The 18,945-nt window shown below is 45.9% G+C and overlaps 1 protein-coding gene across 1 annotated transcript in view; it reads left to right on the top strand.

Annotated features, from left to right (window-relative positions):
- The window catches only part of tenm4 (teneurin transmembrane protein 4), a 196,874-nt gene that overhangs the window by 93,023 nt on the left and 84,906 nt on the right, over window positions 1-18,945 (top strand). The window contains exons 10-13 of the mRNA XM_056283755.1: window positions 3,680-3,781; window positions 5,565-5,759; window positions 7,748-7,948; window positions 15,734-15,919. Coding sequence (XP_056139730.1) covers window positions 3,680-3,781; window positions 5,565-5,759; window positions 7,748-7,948; window positions 15,734-15,919 — 684 coding nt within the window. The remainder of the gene's footprint in view (window positions 1-3,679; window positions 3,782-5,564; window positions 5,760-7,747; window positions 7,949-15,733; window positions 15,920-18,945) is intronic.

The raw sequence follows: 18,945 nt of genomic DNA, 5'->3' as shown, positions 1-18,945 counted from the left end.
CTTGCTGATCATAAGCTCTCAGTACACAGCCACCCATCACTCAAAGAGGCTGAGCATCCTGGGAGAGCGCGGAAAGGTGCTGATTAAACCTGCCCACTGCACACTACTCCTTCCTCAGACTGGAGAGCCTCACACAATAGTTAGCTCCCCTGATATGAGGGGTAATGAATTTCAATGAAGCTCTGCTTGAATCCGTGATTTATGCGTTGGCCTATGTCGAGTGTGTTGGCTAAGAGATATTCATAGCCTGTTCCTCGTGCTCTCAGAGGGAACACAGGCAATAGACATAGTAAAGGCATATCCTGCTAAACTGCATCCGCATCTCGAATGAGAGCGCCGCAGTTTACAAATAGCCAATGGATCATATTGAATTTGATGGTTTTCTGTTTACAGTAGTGACAAAGCAAGCACATGGGAAATAACAGCCTGTTTCTTTAACTATAACCACATTTATATAATTTAATCCTGTATGTCATCAATCACCAGTTGTGTGTGCTGTAATGTATGTATTAAAAGGTGACTGTTCAATGCAGTTCATACCAGGGGTCGTTCCTGTATAATTGTACATCTGGTAAGGAAATTTCGTATGGCAGGTACCTCCAGCAACCAAGTTAGGTTTTCTCTCTGGAAGCCATCAAAACACCGCTGAAATACTAATTACCTTCAATCCGCGTGAGGGTAGGCTCCGCTGCTTCCCTCCAGCAACCTGACATGGCAGAGGCAACCCTGCAGCCCAGAAATACATCAGCACCCTCTCTCTGCCCAATACCCTCCCCATTCTCTCTCTCTCTCTCTCTCTCTCAATCTCCATCTCCTCCTCCTCGCTGCTTCCCGCGCTCACAGGTAGCTCTCTCTCTCCCTCCGTCTTGCTGTCTTTCTCTCTGTGCTCCCCCTCTTGTGTTGCATCCTCAGTGATGATTGATTCTCCAGAGTAAAGAGAAGCTGAATCCATGGCTCACATTTCAATCTCTTTGCAGAGCACAAAAGATTCTTTGTTCCTTAAGTTTTGCCTCAGAGCTTCTTCTGCCTAAAGGCAAGGGACAAGACTGAATATTTTTCAGCACCATTTCAGGTTTAATTCGGCGGGCATCGTGTTTCACATTCCCGCCACTGCCAAGCGTCTGAGAGATCCCTTGTCACTCTCGTTTCACAGGAAAACAAGACTGTTAAATGGAAAGCTACTAATGGGGGTGGGGAGTAAATGGTGCTTCAATGTTATGACTCTACTAAATTGTGTGATTTGACGAGGTGCGTTGATGAAAGAAATGGAGAATACCAGACACACGGCACTGTGTATCCACCGCACAAAAACTCTTAAAAGAAGCTCAAAAATGTCTACCAGCACGGGGATCGCCGGTTCGAATCCCCGTGTTATCTCCGGTTTGGTCGGGCGTTCCTAATTGGCCGTGTCTGCGGGTGGGAAGCCGGATGTGGGTATGTGTTCTGGTCGCTGCAGTAGCGCCTCCTCCGGTCGGTCGGGGCACCTGTTTGGGGGGGAGGGAGGACTGGGGGGAATAGCGTGATCCTCCCACGCGCTACGTCCCCCAGGTGAAACTCCTCACTGTCAGGTGAAAAGAAGCGGCTGGCGACTCCACATGTATCGGAGGAGGCATGTGGTAGTCTGCAGCCCTCCCCAGATGGGCAGAGGAGTGAAGGGGTAGAAAAAAAATTGTTTTTAAACCAAAAGATTTTGTAGGCAGACAAGTATATTTAATGTTAGGCAGCCCACCAGGTTCCATTCTTACGTTCTTTAATTTGTTAGATCTGAATTTTGAATGTCTACATTTTAGAGAACGAAACTAACGATTGCAATTAATTTACAGTTATTTGTAATACTGTTTCTGTGTTTTGGTAGCCGTGACGGGTCTGGATATACCCGTCCCTGCGTGCGTATCTTGTAGCTCAGGCGTTCTTATTTAGCGTCACAAGGCTGACAAGCCGACAAGGCTTTACTGACTGCCGCTGTGTTTTTGATCAGATTAATTATTCATATGAGAGTTTCAAATTCATTTGGATTTTTTTTTTTTTCATATCACTCCTGCTTTTTCATCACCATGTTTTTAATTGCTATTTCTCGGTGAAGGCACCAATGTTTACTTGTTCCAATACGGCAGTCGTCGTCGATAAGCACATGCTCGAACCCTCGGATATGCACGCGAGACGACTGTAACATTTCCGCTTCATCGCTGTTCGATTTTGGACGTCAGCAACAAAAACCAGTTGTGAGGTTTCTGCAACCACACTAACCGCTGACCTATTTTGAGGCAAAAGGACATTATGCGTTGTCCATTGTCCACAAGTAGTACAGGAGAAAAATGTGTACACGCTGAAGTCTGTCTGTTGTCTAAATATATGAAAGGGAATGTGCAACACAGGCTATGGAACAGAAAAATGTGATATACCCATTACCCATCACAGACTGGAAACGCAGGGGCCAGTTCTGCTGACGCTTCAAATCTCCTGCCTGCAGTGTGCTGTAAAGGCGTCAAATTAGGTTTGCCAAATGAGTCGCATCACTTATCCCATCCAGTTTATTCAGGCCTCGGCAGAATTTATCAGAAAATTCCCTCGGACAGTGATTTTTGTTTAGTCGGATATATGTGTTCTTGTAGTTTTTGGATGTGTTTTGTCTTTGTGTTGTATTGCTGTCATCATCATCATCATCAGTTCCATAACCTATGGAGGTCGTAGGAGCACAGCTGATGCCTCCAAAAGTCTACTACTACTACTACTACTACTACTACTTTCAGCTGCTCCTGTTAGGGGGCGCCACAGCGGATCATCTGTTTCCATGTCTTCCTTTCTTCTGCACCTTCCTCTGTCACACCAGCCACCTGCATGTCCTCCCTCACCGCATCCATAAACCTCCTCTTTGGCCTTCCTCTTTCTCTCTTCCCTGGCAGCTCCATATTCAGCATCCTTCCCCCAATAGACCCAGCATCTCTCCTCCACCACTCCTGTCTTTTCGTCAATGCCACTGTCTCCAAACCATATAACATAGCTGGTCTCACAACCATCTTGTAAACCTTCCCTTTAACTCTTGCTGGTACCTTCAACAAGTCTCTTCCACCGTTTATGGTGATTGAGTTTGGTTGAGTTATCATTGTGTTCCAGTAGGGGGAGTACCTGGTGGTTCCTATCCCCTCTCCAGGTATGGATGGCCATTGGTTCACAGAGGAACTTGTCCGCCTTTTAACAGGTTTTGTTTTTAGTCCCGCTGGGTGTCCACAGGCCCTCCTCGCAACAACCCAAGGGTTGAAGTGAGGGTGCCGGTTTAGTCACCGACGGCCTGGCGGTTGCAGTTTAACGTCGTACCCAGGACTGGACCAGGATTGCTGTTGGCTGGGGGGGAGGGGGGGCAGCATTCCGTTTCATTTCATGTACACAAGTGCATGAAGTGAAATGACAAAATGTTTCTGATTTCTGAGAATTCATTTGGTTTCCGACTCTCGGTTGAAACACACACCAGGGCCGGTGTTGTCTATCAGCGAACCTTCCTCCCAGTTGGTTGAAGCACACAAGCGATTCTCCAAAATGTTCTGCTGTGAAATTAAATTGTGGAAGGGATTTGAGACTTTGCCCATCAGCGTCTTTAACATGGGGGATGATTATCAGTGAAGCAAAAGTGAGTGTGAGGGAATTGTTGTACTCAGAAAAGCTCCTGATTGCTCTCTTTCAGATTCTATTGACGACTGCCCCAGTAACTGCTTTGGGAACGGTGATTGTGTGGCTGGAACGTGTCATTGCTTCTTAGGATTCAGAGGACCTGATTGTGGGCGAGGTGAGTCACTGCCTCACTAACAATTTCCGCTTTTATCAGTTCCCATCAGACACACATAAAACACATAATTCATGGGGTGTCCGGATAGCGTGGCGGTCTATTCCGTGGCCTACCAACACAGGGATCATTGGTTCGAATCCCCATGTTACCTCCGGCTTGGTCGGGCGTCCCTACGGACACACTTGGCTGTGTATGCGGGTGGGAAGCTGGATGTGGGTATCAGTGTTCTAGTACTCCAGTCCCGTACTCGGACTCGAGGCCTGATTCTCAGGACTTGTGACGCGACTTGGACTTGAGCAGTGATGACTCGGACTTGGACTTGGACTCGAGCATTGACTGCATTCAGACTTGGAAGTTGGAGATGAGGACTCGGACTTGTTAATAAACTCCCTTTGAAGTGGTGACAGCTCTGTCATTTTTGTTTCATGTAGACCTTTTTTATTTGTATATCAGCTTTTTTACGGTGCCAGAGTGGAGCACTGGAGCCAATCTTGGAACTCGACTCAGACTCAACCATGACGACTCAGACTCAGGTAACGGGGACTTGACTCGGACTCAACTTGGACTCTTCTTTGGGGACTTGGACTCGAACACCGGGGACTCGAGACTCGACTCGGACTCGAGGTTTAGTTACTCGACTACAACACTGGTGGGTATGTGTCCTGGTCACTGCACTAGTGCCTCCTCTGGTTGGTCAGGGTGCCTGTTCGTGGGGGGGGGGGGTAGCGTGATCCTCCCACATGCTACGTCCCCCTGGCGAAATTCCTCACTGTCAGGTGAGAAGAAACAGCTGGCGACTCCACATGTATTGGAGGAGGCATGTGGTAGTCTGCAGCCCTCCCCAGATCAGCAGAGGGGGGTGGAACAGCCACCGGGAAGACTCAGAAGAGTGGGGTAATTGGCCAAATACAACTGAGGAGGAAAAAAAAGGGGGGGGATCCAAAAAAAAAATCCTTTAAAACAAAGTTGACATGCAAGCAAAATATATTCATTCATTCAATAAAATCACAAAAATGAAATATTTTCATTGATTTGGTTCCAACAACATTGTTTTATTTGTTTGCTGTGTATCATTCCTCACATTTCAAATCTTTTTCATCAAATTAAGCAACATGGTCAATTTTTTTTCATCTGAGCTGCTCTCTTAATCCAGTTATATGATATATTGCATTAAGTGCTGGAAAACAGTGGCATTGCTTCTTAGCCACCCTTGAATAACTGCACAGAAAATAGAGCTCAACATTTTATGGGTCTCTGTTATTTTATTATTATTATTTATTTATTTTTATTTTTTTACTGCAGCTATGGCTTTTTTGTTGCACTGGTTGTTTGGATTTTACAATGAAGATTTAAAAAAGTCATAGCAATGTGTTACAGCGTTAGTTTGTTGTGTGCTCATCCTAAAATGTACAGCCATCTGTTATGTTTGTGATGATATACACTTTTCTCTACACCTCATTTATTTTAAATTTGATCATTAATTTCACCAGTCAAAAACCCATTGCATGGCTATTGGGATCATTTATAACGTTTGGTTTTGTTGCAATCTGGGTCAAGTCTGAGGACGCGTAACGTCCATTTAAAAAAAATAAAAAATAGATTAAACGTCAAAGTTGAGTGCTGCGTTTTTGTGCTACGCGCACCGCGGTGGTAAAAGGAGACTTGTTAGCATTTTGGTCAAACTCTTATTGTCCAGTGGGGGCCGCGGCGCTGGCGTTATTCTTTGACGCTACGGTTTGTGGAGCCCATTCACATGGATGTACGCTGCCTGCTCTTTTCAAAGCCGCCTGTCCGGTGCTGTGCAGCGGGAACGGTCAATACCTCAAAGGTCGCTGCATGTGTCACAACGGCTGGAAGGGCTCGGAGTGCGACGTTCCCACCAACCAGTGCATCGACGTCACGTGCAGCAGCCACGGCACCTGCATCGTGGGAACTTGTATCTGCAACCCGGGCTACAAAGGCGAAAACTGTGAAGAAGGTGAGCTGTAATGTGGAGTTATCGCAACATTTTGTGCACTTGAAAAAAAAAAAGAAGAAGATACTATCAATCAATCAATCAAGTTGCATTTTATATAGCGCTTTTCTAGCTGCAACAGCCACTCAAAGCACTTCACATTTCTGGTCAAATCTGAATTTCAGACACCTGTTATAATAGAACACATATATATATAATGGGATATATAATCTATATTGTATATATACAAAGGATAAATTTGTATATATAATGTGTACAAAGGTTAAAGTATAATGGGAACGGCGAGTTCACAATTTGTGTCCATTGTTTAATATAGTTCATGTAAATACTGCACTATTTTAACAGTGTTATAAAACATCTGTGAAAAAGATATTTTCATGTGGGCATCCTAACCTACAACATGGAGTTTGAGGTCTGGAGAGGGATTTTTTTTTTCTTTTGCAGAACATTCAGAGTCAAAATAGTGATTACACAGCAGAGTTCATTTTACAATTTCCCGTCTTGTGAAGAAGGCAGCAACCACTTCGAGTGCATCTCTTCGCTAAATTGGTTCAAATGAATAAAGACGTCAAAGGAGCTGTTTGGACTCTGGCCTAAAAGCATCTCAGCCTTACAGAATTCCTCCAAGATTGCTCTTTTATTTTATTTGCGCTACGAGTGCAAGCTCTGTCCGTGTTATACGTTCATCACAAATAATCTACTTTACTGAAATTCAGAGAAGAAGAAAAAAAAAAGCTCTCATGTTAATCCATGAACAGCTCCGCATTAGAGATGCTGGATAAGGTTCGAGCAGATAAGATTGAAGGAGCTATTGTGTTTGTCAGCGCTTGAAGGCTCTCATTTCAAGATGAAAAATGGACCCCGGGATTTTGATAAATGAGGGTTTGTGACATCCATAGGCCCCTATTCTATTTTGGTTGGAGTGTTAGCCATAAGGAGTGGAGGGGTAGGTGGACAAGGGCCCTCTAACATTTTTACCTTTCTTACTCGCGACCTTCAACCGCAATGATTAATTGCCAGGAGAGAAGTTCTTGTCAGTTAGCCTCTGATCTTTGTGCCTTGTGCCCAAACCATCTGCTAAGAGGCGAGCGATCCTGTTTGTCTTACTATAACAGCCTTTATACCCATTTATGTCATGGTAAAGGGGCGCTGCCGTGGCGTGGCCCGCTGCTCTCGGTGGCCAGACACTGCTCCTGCTTAGCGCCCATTTGCCATCTGTGTGCTGCGGCGTTATTGTTTTGAGCAGGATGACTAATAGTTATTTGATTCCCTCCCAGAGCCCGAGTCCCCTAAACTTCAAGCGCATATTTTACAACTTGTCAACAGAAGGGATCCTAAAAAGGCAGACATCTATTTTATATTTGCATATAAATTGAATTGGTGCAGTATTAATTGCAAAATACAGATACAATAGCAGGAAGCCAATGGCGAGGGTTTAGTCACAGTGATTTCCTAACAGGTTGTAAAAAAAGAGTAAAGCATGCTCTCTGTCTTATAGTAGCTTGTTATTGTCCCCAGGCTGTCCCACAGTATACCCCACTTCAATTTTTTACATTTCATCAAGGTGGATTTTGGCCACACCAGCTTTGAAGAGCTCATCAGCATAGTTTTCAGTTTAGAGGAACATGCGTGTTAAGACCTCCTCCCTCTTTGGGAGGAAATCTCATTACGAGATGATGGGAAGGTGCCAGGCAGAGTGTAGGCTGTACCTGCAGATCAGTGCAGCTGGCCCCACTGCAAGAGTAGCTGATTGTTTTGTAAATCTAGTCCACAATGGGTTTCCTCAAGTGTTAGCTTGTGTCTATCTGCTCTGCACTGGTATACATGTGCCAGGCCAGTGCCTCCAGGACCCACTACAGCATTTTCATCTTACTCAGCCTCAAAATTGGATGCCAGGCAGGTTGTCCCAGCAGGAGATCCGTGCTTCTCAAAGCAGTAGAAGCAGCCGGTCGACTGTTTGCCTGATGCTGTCTCTTTGGATCCTTTATCAGTGGATTGCCTGGACCCAACATGCTCAGGTCGTGGAGTATGTGTCCGGGGAGAGTGCCACTGCTTTGTAGGCTGGGGAGGTCCAGGATGTGAGAGTCCTAGGGCCTCCTGCATGGACCAGTGCTCTGGACATGGCGCCTTCCTGGCAGATGCAGGAACCTGCAGCTGTGATCCCAACTGGACCGGCCATGACTGCTCCACAGGTGAGTTTCAAATCAGTGTTTTTGCTGTCAGTGGGTGGGTGTGGTGAAATGTGGGTATGTTGTTGTCACACTGAGGCTACCATTAAACCTTCCACACCCTTACGTTACACCATGCTTGCAAATTGTCCGTTTCACTGTGGTGATTACAGGGCTCCAGACTTAACTTTGTACATTGGTTGCACTGGTGCACCAAACTATTTGATTTAGGTGCACCAGTGCATCATTTAGACGCACCCACATTTGTTCACCACGGCTTTTGGCACCGCAGTAATACATTTTAGGCAGATTAGGCATCTTAGTTACCAGGGACAGGGGAGACAGGTGGAACAGTTACCCTCCGCCGATGACGTCGGGTCTGGGCTGGGCCTTTCAGGTTTGGGGACAGGTGCAACGAGGAGTACAGGGCACATTCTCACACATACATATATGACTTGTTTTTCCCCACTGGCATTCTGCGAAGACCTGCCCCACGCTGCCTCTTATTGGCTGGTGCTCGTTGCCTTCGTTGGTTAGATTGGTTAGGTTTCGGCATGAGGAGTGAGATGGTTAGGGTAAGAATATCAGGGTCGGAGCTGATAAGAGGCAGAGTAGGATATAGTAGGATGTCTTCGCAGAATGTGGGTGGGGAAAATAGTGCTATACACACACACACATACACAGACCTGCTAAATTTCAGGTGCACTGGTGCAACCAATGAAAATTTGTAGTCACGCTTGACAGATTTTTGGTCACATATGCGACCCTGGAGCCCTGAATTATGTTCTTCTAAAAAGCTTAATGGTATGAAAATACAAGCAGTCTCATCCTGCACCTTTCAACTGTGTGGAATGTAATGCATATCTTCAGTAAAACCGACACAGAATTTGAAACATGACGTGTAAAATCAACTGCACATTTGTTTTTTCCTTTTCACTGAAAGTGAAACATTCATTTTCTTATATCGCTGATGGGAAGATTAGTAGGGGACCAGCCCAGAAACTGCTGTGCTATGGTGGGAGAAATACTGCAGATGGGGAAACATTTTTAAAATTCATCTTCACATAAAAGTGCTTGATAGTGGCACAAAGACCACTTACCGAGAGCAGTTTTTATGTTAGATTAAATCTTTGGTATTACTGCTACTTAATTTTATAGACTGTGATTAAGGATTTTACAGTTTACCATATAGCCAAAGTTGAGGTCCTCAGCCAAAAGCGTATTAATATTGCAGATCTTGCAGATGTTCTGGAAAAGAATTGTTTGCTAAACCCAGATTGTAGTTCTGCATGCGTAATATAACCAAGCAGGTCCATGCTCATCAGCGCTTAACTAACCCAAAATGATACAATTTATGACTGTATTCATAGCTGCCCTTTTGATATTTTCTGCCAAACTTAATATTCTCACTACGAATCTTAAACAAACTCTGTTTTTAAAACCACTCATTAACATTGTCTTGAAAGCCAGTCTTGACTTTTTTTACATGGAATTTACCTCAGTCACAGGAAGTTGAATCAGTCCACCTGGACACAGCGTTTATTGACAGAGACGTTTCATCCCTCATCTAAGTGACCTCTTCAGTCTAAACCGACTGCAGGTGTCCCCACCCTTATAAACAACACGGTGGCATAACAACCAAAACCAACGATCGGTTTCATATGCAAACTGGCGTGACCATTAACTAGAGTCACAATGGGCATGTGTACTATTCACATATAGACTGACCCCCCTCCTCGGTTCAGGGATGGTTGTTCCCTCTTCACACAGATGGCATCTTTGACTCCCCGTCCAAACCAGCGTTCCTCCCTATCAAGGATGTGCACATCCTCATCCCTGAAAGAGTGGCCACTGGCCTGTAGATGGTGTAGACTGTGGATTCCTGGCCTGATGTGTTACCTCTTCTGTGTTGTGTCATCCTCTTGGCCAGCGTCTGTTTAGTTTCCCCAATGTACAAGTCACAGCAATCCTCCCGGCACTTCAGCATACACTATATTGCTCTGTTGGTGCCAGGGGACCCAGTCCTTGGGGTGGACCAATTTCTGGCGCGGCGTGTTTTGGGGTTTGAAAGCAACTGAGGGGTGGTGTTTAGAAAATACATGTCTCCACTTTTCTGACGCTCCCGCCACATACAGAACGACTACTGGTTTATGCTTAGACAGCTGTTGTCCTTCTCTCTTCGATCGGCTGGTGAACTGTTTGGGCGTCTTCCTGGTTTTGACAAACTCCCAGTTAGGATAACCACTTAACCAGGGCCTGTTCAATGTGGGATTTCTCCCCTTCCCCGGCCGCTGTGTCGGTGGGGGCGTTGTCAGCTCGGTGGTCCAGCATCCTGATGACTCCTAGTTTGTGCTCCAGTGGATGATGAGAGTCAAACCTTAAGTACTGATCAGTATGTGTTGTGGTTTAAGGTAAACATCAACAATCAAATGCCCCCCATCACCAACTGCAATTTCCCAGTCTAAGAAGGCTCACCTGTCATTTTCCACATCCTCCCTGGTGAACTTGATGTGGTTGTCCACAGAGTTAATATGGTCAGAGAAATGTGGTACATCCTGAGATTTAATTTTAACCCAGGTGTGGTCCACAAATCATGACCAATGGCTAGGTGGTGTCCCTCGATAGGACATCAGAGCCCTCTTTTCCACTTCCTCCATATACAAGTTGGCCACTACAGGTGAAACCTTTGGATACCTGCAGTCAGTTGAGACTGAGGAGGTCACCTGGATGAGTGATGAAACGTTTCTCTCAATAAACGTGTCCAGATGAACTGATTCAACTTCCTGTGATTTCCTTACCTGGATTACTGAGCATGCATCAAGACAATTTACCTCAGTGCTTAATTTGATACGACGTAGATAATCAGGGGCACAACGAGGGGGGGGGGGTGCAGAGGGTGCAATGCACACAGGCACCACATCAGTGGGGGCGCCAAAGGACCATACGCAAAAAAATTAATATAATTAAAAAATATAACATGTAACTATATATTCTAATTCAAAATTCTCATCTAAGTAATAATATTTATAAATATTAAACTTTAAAAAAAACCAAAGAGGCCTATAACCAGAAATGTGTTTACTGTACACTGTGCTTTTGGCGCCCCCGCTGATGCGGCGCCTGTGAGCATTGCACCCTCTGCACCCCTCCTTGTTGCGCCCCTGTAGATAATGATTATGCCCCTCACGGACAGAAATATTTGTGATTATGTTTCAAGAAAATGTCTTTCATAAAAAAGCCACAATTATTCACACCACTGATCAGTTGGAGAGCCACAGCTAGCCAGGCTGATTTTGCCCTAAATTTATTTCCTTTACGAATGGCGTCGTCCCAAATCTTACTATGGAAGGTTGGCAGTCACAGAAAAGAAGACATTTAAAAAAAAAGTATAGTAGGGATCAGAAGTGTGATTTAGAAGAAGAAGACACTTTATGGTCACTGCACATACATACAGTGAAATTCCTTCTCTGCAAACGGGGGGCAGCTGCAGGGCGGCGCCTGGGGACCAATTCCAGCTCTTTGTCATCGCCTTGGTCAGGGGGCGGGCGGGAGGATAAACCCCAACACACATGCCTTTGACGGTGGGAGGAAACCGGAGCACATACAAACAAAGGACCTGAGAGGGCCTGGGGTTTGAGCCCAGGACCTTCTCGCCGTGAGGCAGCGGCGCTAACCGCCGGGCCGCCACGATTCAAGTTAACGTGCTCTCTCGAGTTACTGCTCTCTTCACACTGCCACAAGGCTCTTGAGCTGACGATAGCTTTTTCTGCCCCGGGGGTTATTCCCTTTGTGTTTTCTCTGTCCGCGGGGGGTTATTCCCTTTGTGTTTTCTCTGTCCGCGGGCGATGTTGTCCCGAGGTAGTCTGTAAGGCTGTAGCGAGGACAAGATACACTTTCATAGATACAGTATGCCACCTCCGGGCTCCGCAGATGAAAAAAAAACCTGGGTTAAGCTTGAATGGTATAGCTCTCCCCCACCCCCGTCTCCCCCCCTCCCCTTTACCGGTGTGGGGGGGGGGAAACGCTTTCATTAAAAGTTTCCTGAAGACTGGTTTAGCGCCCTTGAGTGGGAGTACCTAACAACTCTGAATCGCAAGGTGGGAAGTAAAGGGAAGCTGCTGCACGCTGTATAAAGCATGCAGCGACTTCGTTAAGTTCAGTCTGAGGTGGCGTTCACGAGGAGGCATGTCAGAGTTGTCACTTTTTTGTAGGTGAACACCGGTAAAAGAAAAACAACTTTTTTTTTGTTCTGCACTGTAACTTAAAGTCCGTTGTGAACCAGCAAAAAAGTCGGCGGTGACATTCTGCGGCGTTAGTTTCCAATTTGTGTGATGTTCTGAAGAAGGTCAGAGATTTGCATATGTGCATGTGAGGACGCATACATGCAACGCTTTCCGTTCCTGGTGACTCAGAGGAAATCCTGGTAACACTTTCTATGACGCTTGCATCTATGACGCCCTATAAGCATCTATAACGCCCTATAAGTGTAGCTTTAAGTCATTGTAAGAGTCATTATAACCATGTATATGTCCTTACAACACCTCATAACCACCTTTATGATACATTATGTCAATTTAAAACGGATTTATGCATTATGAATATGTCATCATTAGCCTGTTTATCTGTCAAATGTCATAATGCATCATAGCCAACTTGTTTTGCTGAAGTTTTGTAGAGATGCATAATGAGACTTCAGTGCTATTTCACAGTCTTCAGCCATAGCCATTGGTCATTGTAATACACATTATAGGAAAGTATGGGGGTTATAGATGCAATAGATGCGTATAGAGTGTTATAGATGCTTATAGGGTGTTATAGACGCAAGCTTCATAGAAAGTGTAACTGAACTCTTCAACAGAATAGAGCGTCGATATCTTAATTACAAATACATCTAAAACGCACGGACTCCGTCTCTGTAGATACCGACGCTGTTGTACCCTTCCGCTGCTTTCCTTTAGGCCACAACAGTTGTATTCGCACAAAATATTTTCAGAAAATAAGATTTTTTTTTTTTAAGTCAAGGAGTGGCCGGGATCCATGACTTCCTTTATATTCCGAGCAGGAACGCTGACCTATTAGGTAATCCCTGGGATTTTACGGGAAAGGGGCAGTTAGTCTGAGCTTCTCTTACATAGAAGGAGCTATATAAATGATGATGAGTTGGCTTTTTATCCCCCTTTATCCTGTTCATTGTAGAGCTTTCTGTGGCCTAATATACTACTGTGTGTGTGTGTGTGGGTGGGGGGGGGGTAGCTGTAATACCTTACTACATTCTGCTGTGGGGTATTACAGCCAGCAGCCCATAACCTTGGAGACGGGGGGGGGGGGGGGCTTTCAATATATTTTTCACCATTCGGTCCTTTCTCCCGCCCACAAACTTTAAAGTCCCGAACTCATTTTCCGCACCGGCTGTGCCGCCGCCGTCTGACCGGTGTTCCCAGCAGGCAGTAACGCCGTTACCTGTCGTAAAACAACGCCCGAGGTTTTATGTGCTCTGATATGTGTGTACGTTTTTGTGCCGCCGTTGCCGTTCGCACACCCGGAGAACAGTTTGTTTACACGGTCTCGTAGTGCAAACGGTAAGGGCCATCCTGGGGATTGGAGTGTTTCTCGCCGCGGGATGCTTAGGCTGCGGGTAATGAGGGTTTGCCCGCAGGCCGTAATTGCATCTTTATCACGTTAAAGGTTTCTCCCCTCTGTTGTGCGGCAGTGGGCGTCAGTCAACAGTTGTCTCGCGGCCGGCGGGCTTCGCGGTGCGTTCTTCCCGTGCCCGGTGTGCGTGGCAGAAGCGACGCGCTCTACAAAGGTTGCGGACGTTTTCCCAACGTGTGTCAGCCGGTGACCGCAGCCCATGACGCTTCTCAAAGTTGGTGTTCGCCGGCAGCTTTGCTGCTCTTCTTCTGTGCTGCAGAGATTTTAGATCATTTCTCTGCATTTCAGTAAAGTGTTGCCTGATGTTCAGTTAGTGTGGCTTTCTTTGGGATTTTGCTGACATAATTAACAGCGCCAGGATTTTTTTTTTTTTGGGGGGGGGGGTTTCTCTCCTTTTACCCCCAATTGTATCCAGCCGATTACCCCACTCTTCCGCGCCATCCTGGTCCCGGCCACTGCTCCACTCCCTCTGCTGATCCGGGGAGGGCTGCAGACCACCACACGCCTCCTCCGATACACGTGGAGTCGCCAGCCGCTTCTTTTCACCTGACAGTGAGGAGTTTCACCAGGGGGACGCAGCACGTGGGAGGATCACGCTACCCCCCCCCCCCCCCGAGTTCCCCCAAGTAGGCGCCCCGACCGACCAGAGGAGGCGCTAGTGCAGCGACCAGGATACATACCCACATCCAGCTTCCCACCCACAGACACAGCCAATTGTGTCTGTAGGGGCGCCCGACCAAGCCAGAGGTAACACGGGGATTCGAACCGGCGGCCTCCTGTGTTGGTAGGCAACGGAATAGACCGCCACACTACCCGGGCGCCCCCGGATTTTTATGTTAAAGCAAAAAGGCAATTTGTGTGTGCGTGTGTGTGTGTGTGTGTGTGTGTGTGTGTGTATGCGTGAGCCCGTAGACGCCCAGGAGAAATGCCGCTGCGAGGCTGCCTCTAAATCAGAAGTCACATGTACACATGTTAAATTAGCGTCATTTACATAATTTAACCGGGGGATTTTTTTTTGAAGGTTTCAAAATGGTAATTTCATGTTATGGTTTGTGGCTGAAAATCGCCAACTCCTCATTTTAATTTGTATCAGTGACAAAATAGACACTTAAAAAGCGGTAATTGACTTATTAATAGACTTTTACCTCCACTTGGGTCCCCTGTGGCCTTTCTTGAATGAGCTCGGTTAATAAGACATGAATGCTCGGCTATTGTTCTTCGCTGCCCGCCATGCTAAGCCTCTTTCATAACAGCATAGTTAATGAAGAAGTAACCATTTCAATGAGATTCATAAGTAATTTGTCAGAGTTTAATTTCTCTCCGCTCCATCCTTGTCATCCTCTCCCCCGAGTTCACGAGACCGTGGTATCGTCCCAGACTCTATCACAGCCTGTCAGGGGGGGTCCTGCCACATAATGGCTTCAGCCAAGCTTTACTGTCGCCATGCTGCCTTTTCCCTGTTCAGTAGAAAAAATAAATAAAAACCTGAAAATCCACAACTTTGGGGTCCTTAGACGAGAGTGAAGCAGCGTTTCATCGTATGTAGGGGAGGCCGGAGACGGCATCGGGAGAAAGAAATAAGAATTTGCTGTATTAACAAACCAGATGTTGTGTTTGTCGGCCACCTTTGGGAGGCGGGTATTTAGAGAGTCCTCACCTCATCACAGTTGCAGCCGGCTCGGTTTTCATTACCGCCGACATATGTTGCAGCCCCTATAGAAAATCCCGGTCCCGTATTTTTTCCTCCTCCGTTTTCCCCCCCTCACGACACCAGAGGCAAATTTACAAAGACAGGAAGAGGCAAGGGGGAGAATTAACCCGCTAAGGCCTGCACAATCCATGTCTGTTCTCTGTAATGGACTTATTAGATTGGTATTGTCAAAAGGGATTGCCCCCCTTATGAGGTGCAGGAATTTCTTTTCAGCCGCCATCAAACAAGGTGGTGAAGCGTGGCCGCCTTTCCCTGACAATAACTCCTGGATTTGTCTTTTCTTCACCCCTGTCGCCTTGTCCCGTCACTGCCTCATCTTCCCATGTCCATCCCCCCGCCCCCCCCCCCCCTCGCCATCCACACTCCCTCCTCCCTCTCTCTTTCTGTCTGTCTCTTTCCTTTCTCCCCCCCCCCCCCTCATTTCTTTCTGTCCCCGTCTCCCACAGAGATTTGTGCAGCGGACTGTGGTGGCCATGGCATCTGCGTGTCCGGCACCTGCCGCTGTGACGACGGCTGGATGGGCGCCGGGTGCGACCAGAGGGCGTGTCACCCACGCTGCAACGAGCATGGCACATGCAAGGACGGCAAATGTGAATGCAGCCCAGGCTGGAATGGAGAGCACTGCACCATTGGTAGGATAGGAAGACGGCGTGGAAGAAGGGATGAGGGATCGGGCTGGCTTGTGTGTGTGTGTGTGCTTGTGTGTGTGTGTGCTTGTGTGTGTGTGTGTGCGTGTGTGTGTGTGTGTGTGTGTGTGTGTGTGTGCGTGTGCTAGGCACATTAAATGTTTGTGTGGGGGTGTTTATGTGTGTCTGTGTGGGGGGTGTATGTGGTCTAAAGGGGGTCGGGGGAGAGGAGGCACGGGCTGTCTGTCAGTCTGCTCTGGTATGTATGGAGAGCCGGATGTGCGTGGGGTTGTTGGGGGTCCGGTTGCAGAGGAAAGGGGGTGGGGTGGGGGGGGGGAGCATGCTTAATTGAATTTGTGCAACTTGGTAAAGCATGAACAGGTTTGCTCAAGTATCTGAGGCTTGTCTTCATGCATTTTAATGTGGGAATGTGCTAAGGTGTCCTTTCATTTTACCCATCCTTTACTCATCCCTTTCTTTGCTCCCTCCGCCATTTATACCGTTGATTTCAAATGCTGATGCGAGTCACTGAGCAGGTCAGCCGCGCGAATCGTCTCAGGCAGTACGTCGATGTTGACGAAAGACGTTTAGTGTTTTTGTTTGTTTGTTTGTTTTTCGTTCAAAATTCACCGAAGTTTGGGTTTTCAAGCGCTCGACTGCTTCTTAACAGCTGCCTTGGAAACCCGGGCTCAACTTTGAATGTACGCGGCGGTCCGCATCGCTCCTTTGTGTTGCCAGGCTGCAGCTTTGTACGTTTTGTTGAGTTAAAGGTCATTGAATGCCGTACGTACTCCGGTGAGATTTAAAAAAAAAAAAAAACCTACCGGGGGAATATTTCAGCGGTAGATACCTTTTTTTAAATTTACGATTGAATACTCTTTATTTTGTTCTCACATTTTATTGTTCATTTATAGTGAGATAAATAATGCCCGGCTTCACCTCGCTATGTGTGCATAGCGGGTAGGCACATTGTGAGCTACGTTGTCAAGTTTAGCGGATTTTCGTATCAGTGCTTGCTTGCAAGTCCCATCGTAACAGTTGTGGTACAACGAAGGAAAATTGATATTGTTTTATATATTATTTCTTTTATACATCATATCCAGCAAGATGTGAAGGCTTGCAAAGGTAGAGAGGCCAGGCAATCGATGCAAGTGACCAATAACAGCCGCTTGTTGACTTCTGGTTTTGAACGCTTAGCCTATCGCCTCTGTTCGAAACGCCCACTGCTGAAAGACAGCGTGCGAGATTTTCCGGGGTGATTCATGTTCAGCGGTTTGACAGCTTCAATTTTCAATCTAAATTGGACCGGCTTAATGCACACATCTTTCCGTTTTACCGGATGGAATTAATTCCATTTGGTAAAAAGTGAATTTAAAATGTCATTAGCTCCAATATATCTCCTTATTTTGAATTTAAATTCGTTTTTTTTTTAATTTTTTATTTTTTATGTCACATCTCCAAACTGTCAAACCTGCTTTAACCGCTTTTATCCAGAGGACCTGCTGCTTGACACTTCCTTTGTTCAAGTTTTAACTCCAACTTTATGAAGGGTTTATAAGTGTTTAGTTAGAACTTTATTAATAGTTAATAGCTCATTTATTATTGTGTTATAAATCAATAATAAACTGGTTTAACGCGTTGATAAGAAGACTTTTTAGGTTGCCAGGTTTGCCACATTTTATCAATACGGGAGAGTCTCCGTAGACATTCTCTCTGAAACCACGTGATCAGCAAAGCCCGCAAATTCACATTCTCTCAGCAAGTGACGTGCAAACAACGCGACTTAGAAACGTTGTGCGTTGCATAACCAAATGTTGGCTGTTGGGCGGCAGCGACAAAACTACATTTACAGCAGTTATGGTTATGGTTATGGTTATGGTTATGGTTAGATAGTGGTCAGTGAGGCTACCACGCAACGGTTTGGCTAGCTTCGTCTAGGCGTGTGGTTTCTCAGAGATGCCTATGGAGACTCTGCCCACGCTGGCTTATAACCTGCCAACCTAAAAATGTGTTTTATTAATGTGTTTTAATATCTAATTACTGATGTATAACGCATGAATAAATTAGTTGTTAACCATTCATAAATTAATCAGTAACCGCTTATAAACACTTTATAAAGACTGCCTTATTGTAAAGTGCTACCCTATGACGTTCTGTCCAGATATTGCTTTCCATATGCTCTTCTCTTCTCTTCTCTTCTCTTCTCTTCTCTTCTCTTCTCTTGTCTTTTCTCTTCTTTTCTCTTCTCTTCTCTTCTCTTCTCTTGTCTCTTCTTTTCTCTTCTCTTCTCTTCTCGCCTCTCCTCGCCTCTTCTCTCCTCTCTTCTCTTCTCTTGTCTTTTCTCTTCTATTCTCTTCTCTTCTCACCTCTCCTCTCTTCTGTTCTGTTCTCTTCTCGCCTCTCTTCTCTTCTCTTCTCTTCTCTTTTCTCTTCTCTTGTCTTCTCTTGTCTTTTCTCTTCTTTTCTTTTCTTTCTTTTCTTTTCTCTTTTGTCGTCTCTTCTCGCCTCTCCTCTCTTCTCTTCTCTTGTCTTCTCTTGTCTTCTCTTCTCTTGTCTTTTCTCTTGTCTTGTCTTCTCTTCTCTTCTCGCCTCTCCTCGCCTCTTTTCTCCTCTCTTTTCTTCTCTTCTCTTCTCTTTTCTCTTCTCTTCTATTCTCTTTTGTCTTCTCTTCTCTTCTCACCTCTCTTCTCTTCTCTTCTCTCTTCTCTTCTATTCTCTTGTCTTTTCTTTTCTCTTCTGTTCTCTTTTGTCTTCTCTTCTCACCTCTCTTCTGTTCTCTTCTCTCTCTCTTCTCTCTTTTTTCACTTCTCTTCTCTTCTCTCTTCTTCTCTTCTCTCTCCTCTCTTCTCCTCTCCTCTTCTCTCTTCTCTTCTCTTCTCTCTTCTCTTGTCTTTTCTCTTCTCTCCTCTTCTCTTCTCTCTCCTCTCTTCTCCTCTCCTCTTCTCTCTTCTCTTCTCTTGTCTTTTCTCTTCTCTTCTCTTCTCTCTCCTCTCTTCGCTCTCCTCTCTTCTCCTCTCCTCTTCTCTCTTCTC

The sequence above is a fragment of the Lampris incognitus genome, chromosome 7 (assembly GCF_029633865.1).
Source record: "Lampris incognitus isolate fLamInc1 chromosome 7, fLamInc1.hap2, whole genome shotgun sequence".
NCBI classification, from domain to species: Eukaryota; Metazoa; Chordata; class Actinopteri; order Lampriformes; family Lampridae; genus Lampris; species Lampris incognitus.
The sequence above is the reverse complement of the archived record's forward strand: the minus strand, read 5'-3'. Positions and strand labels throughout refer to the sequence as shown.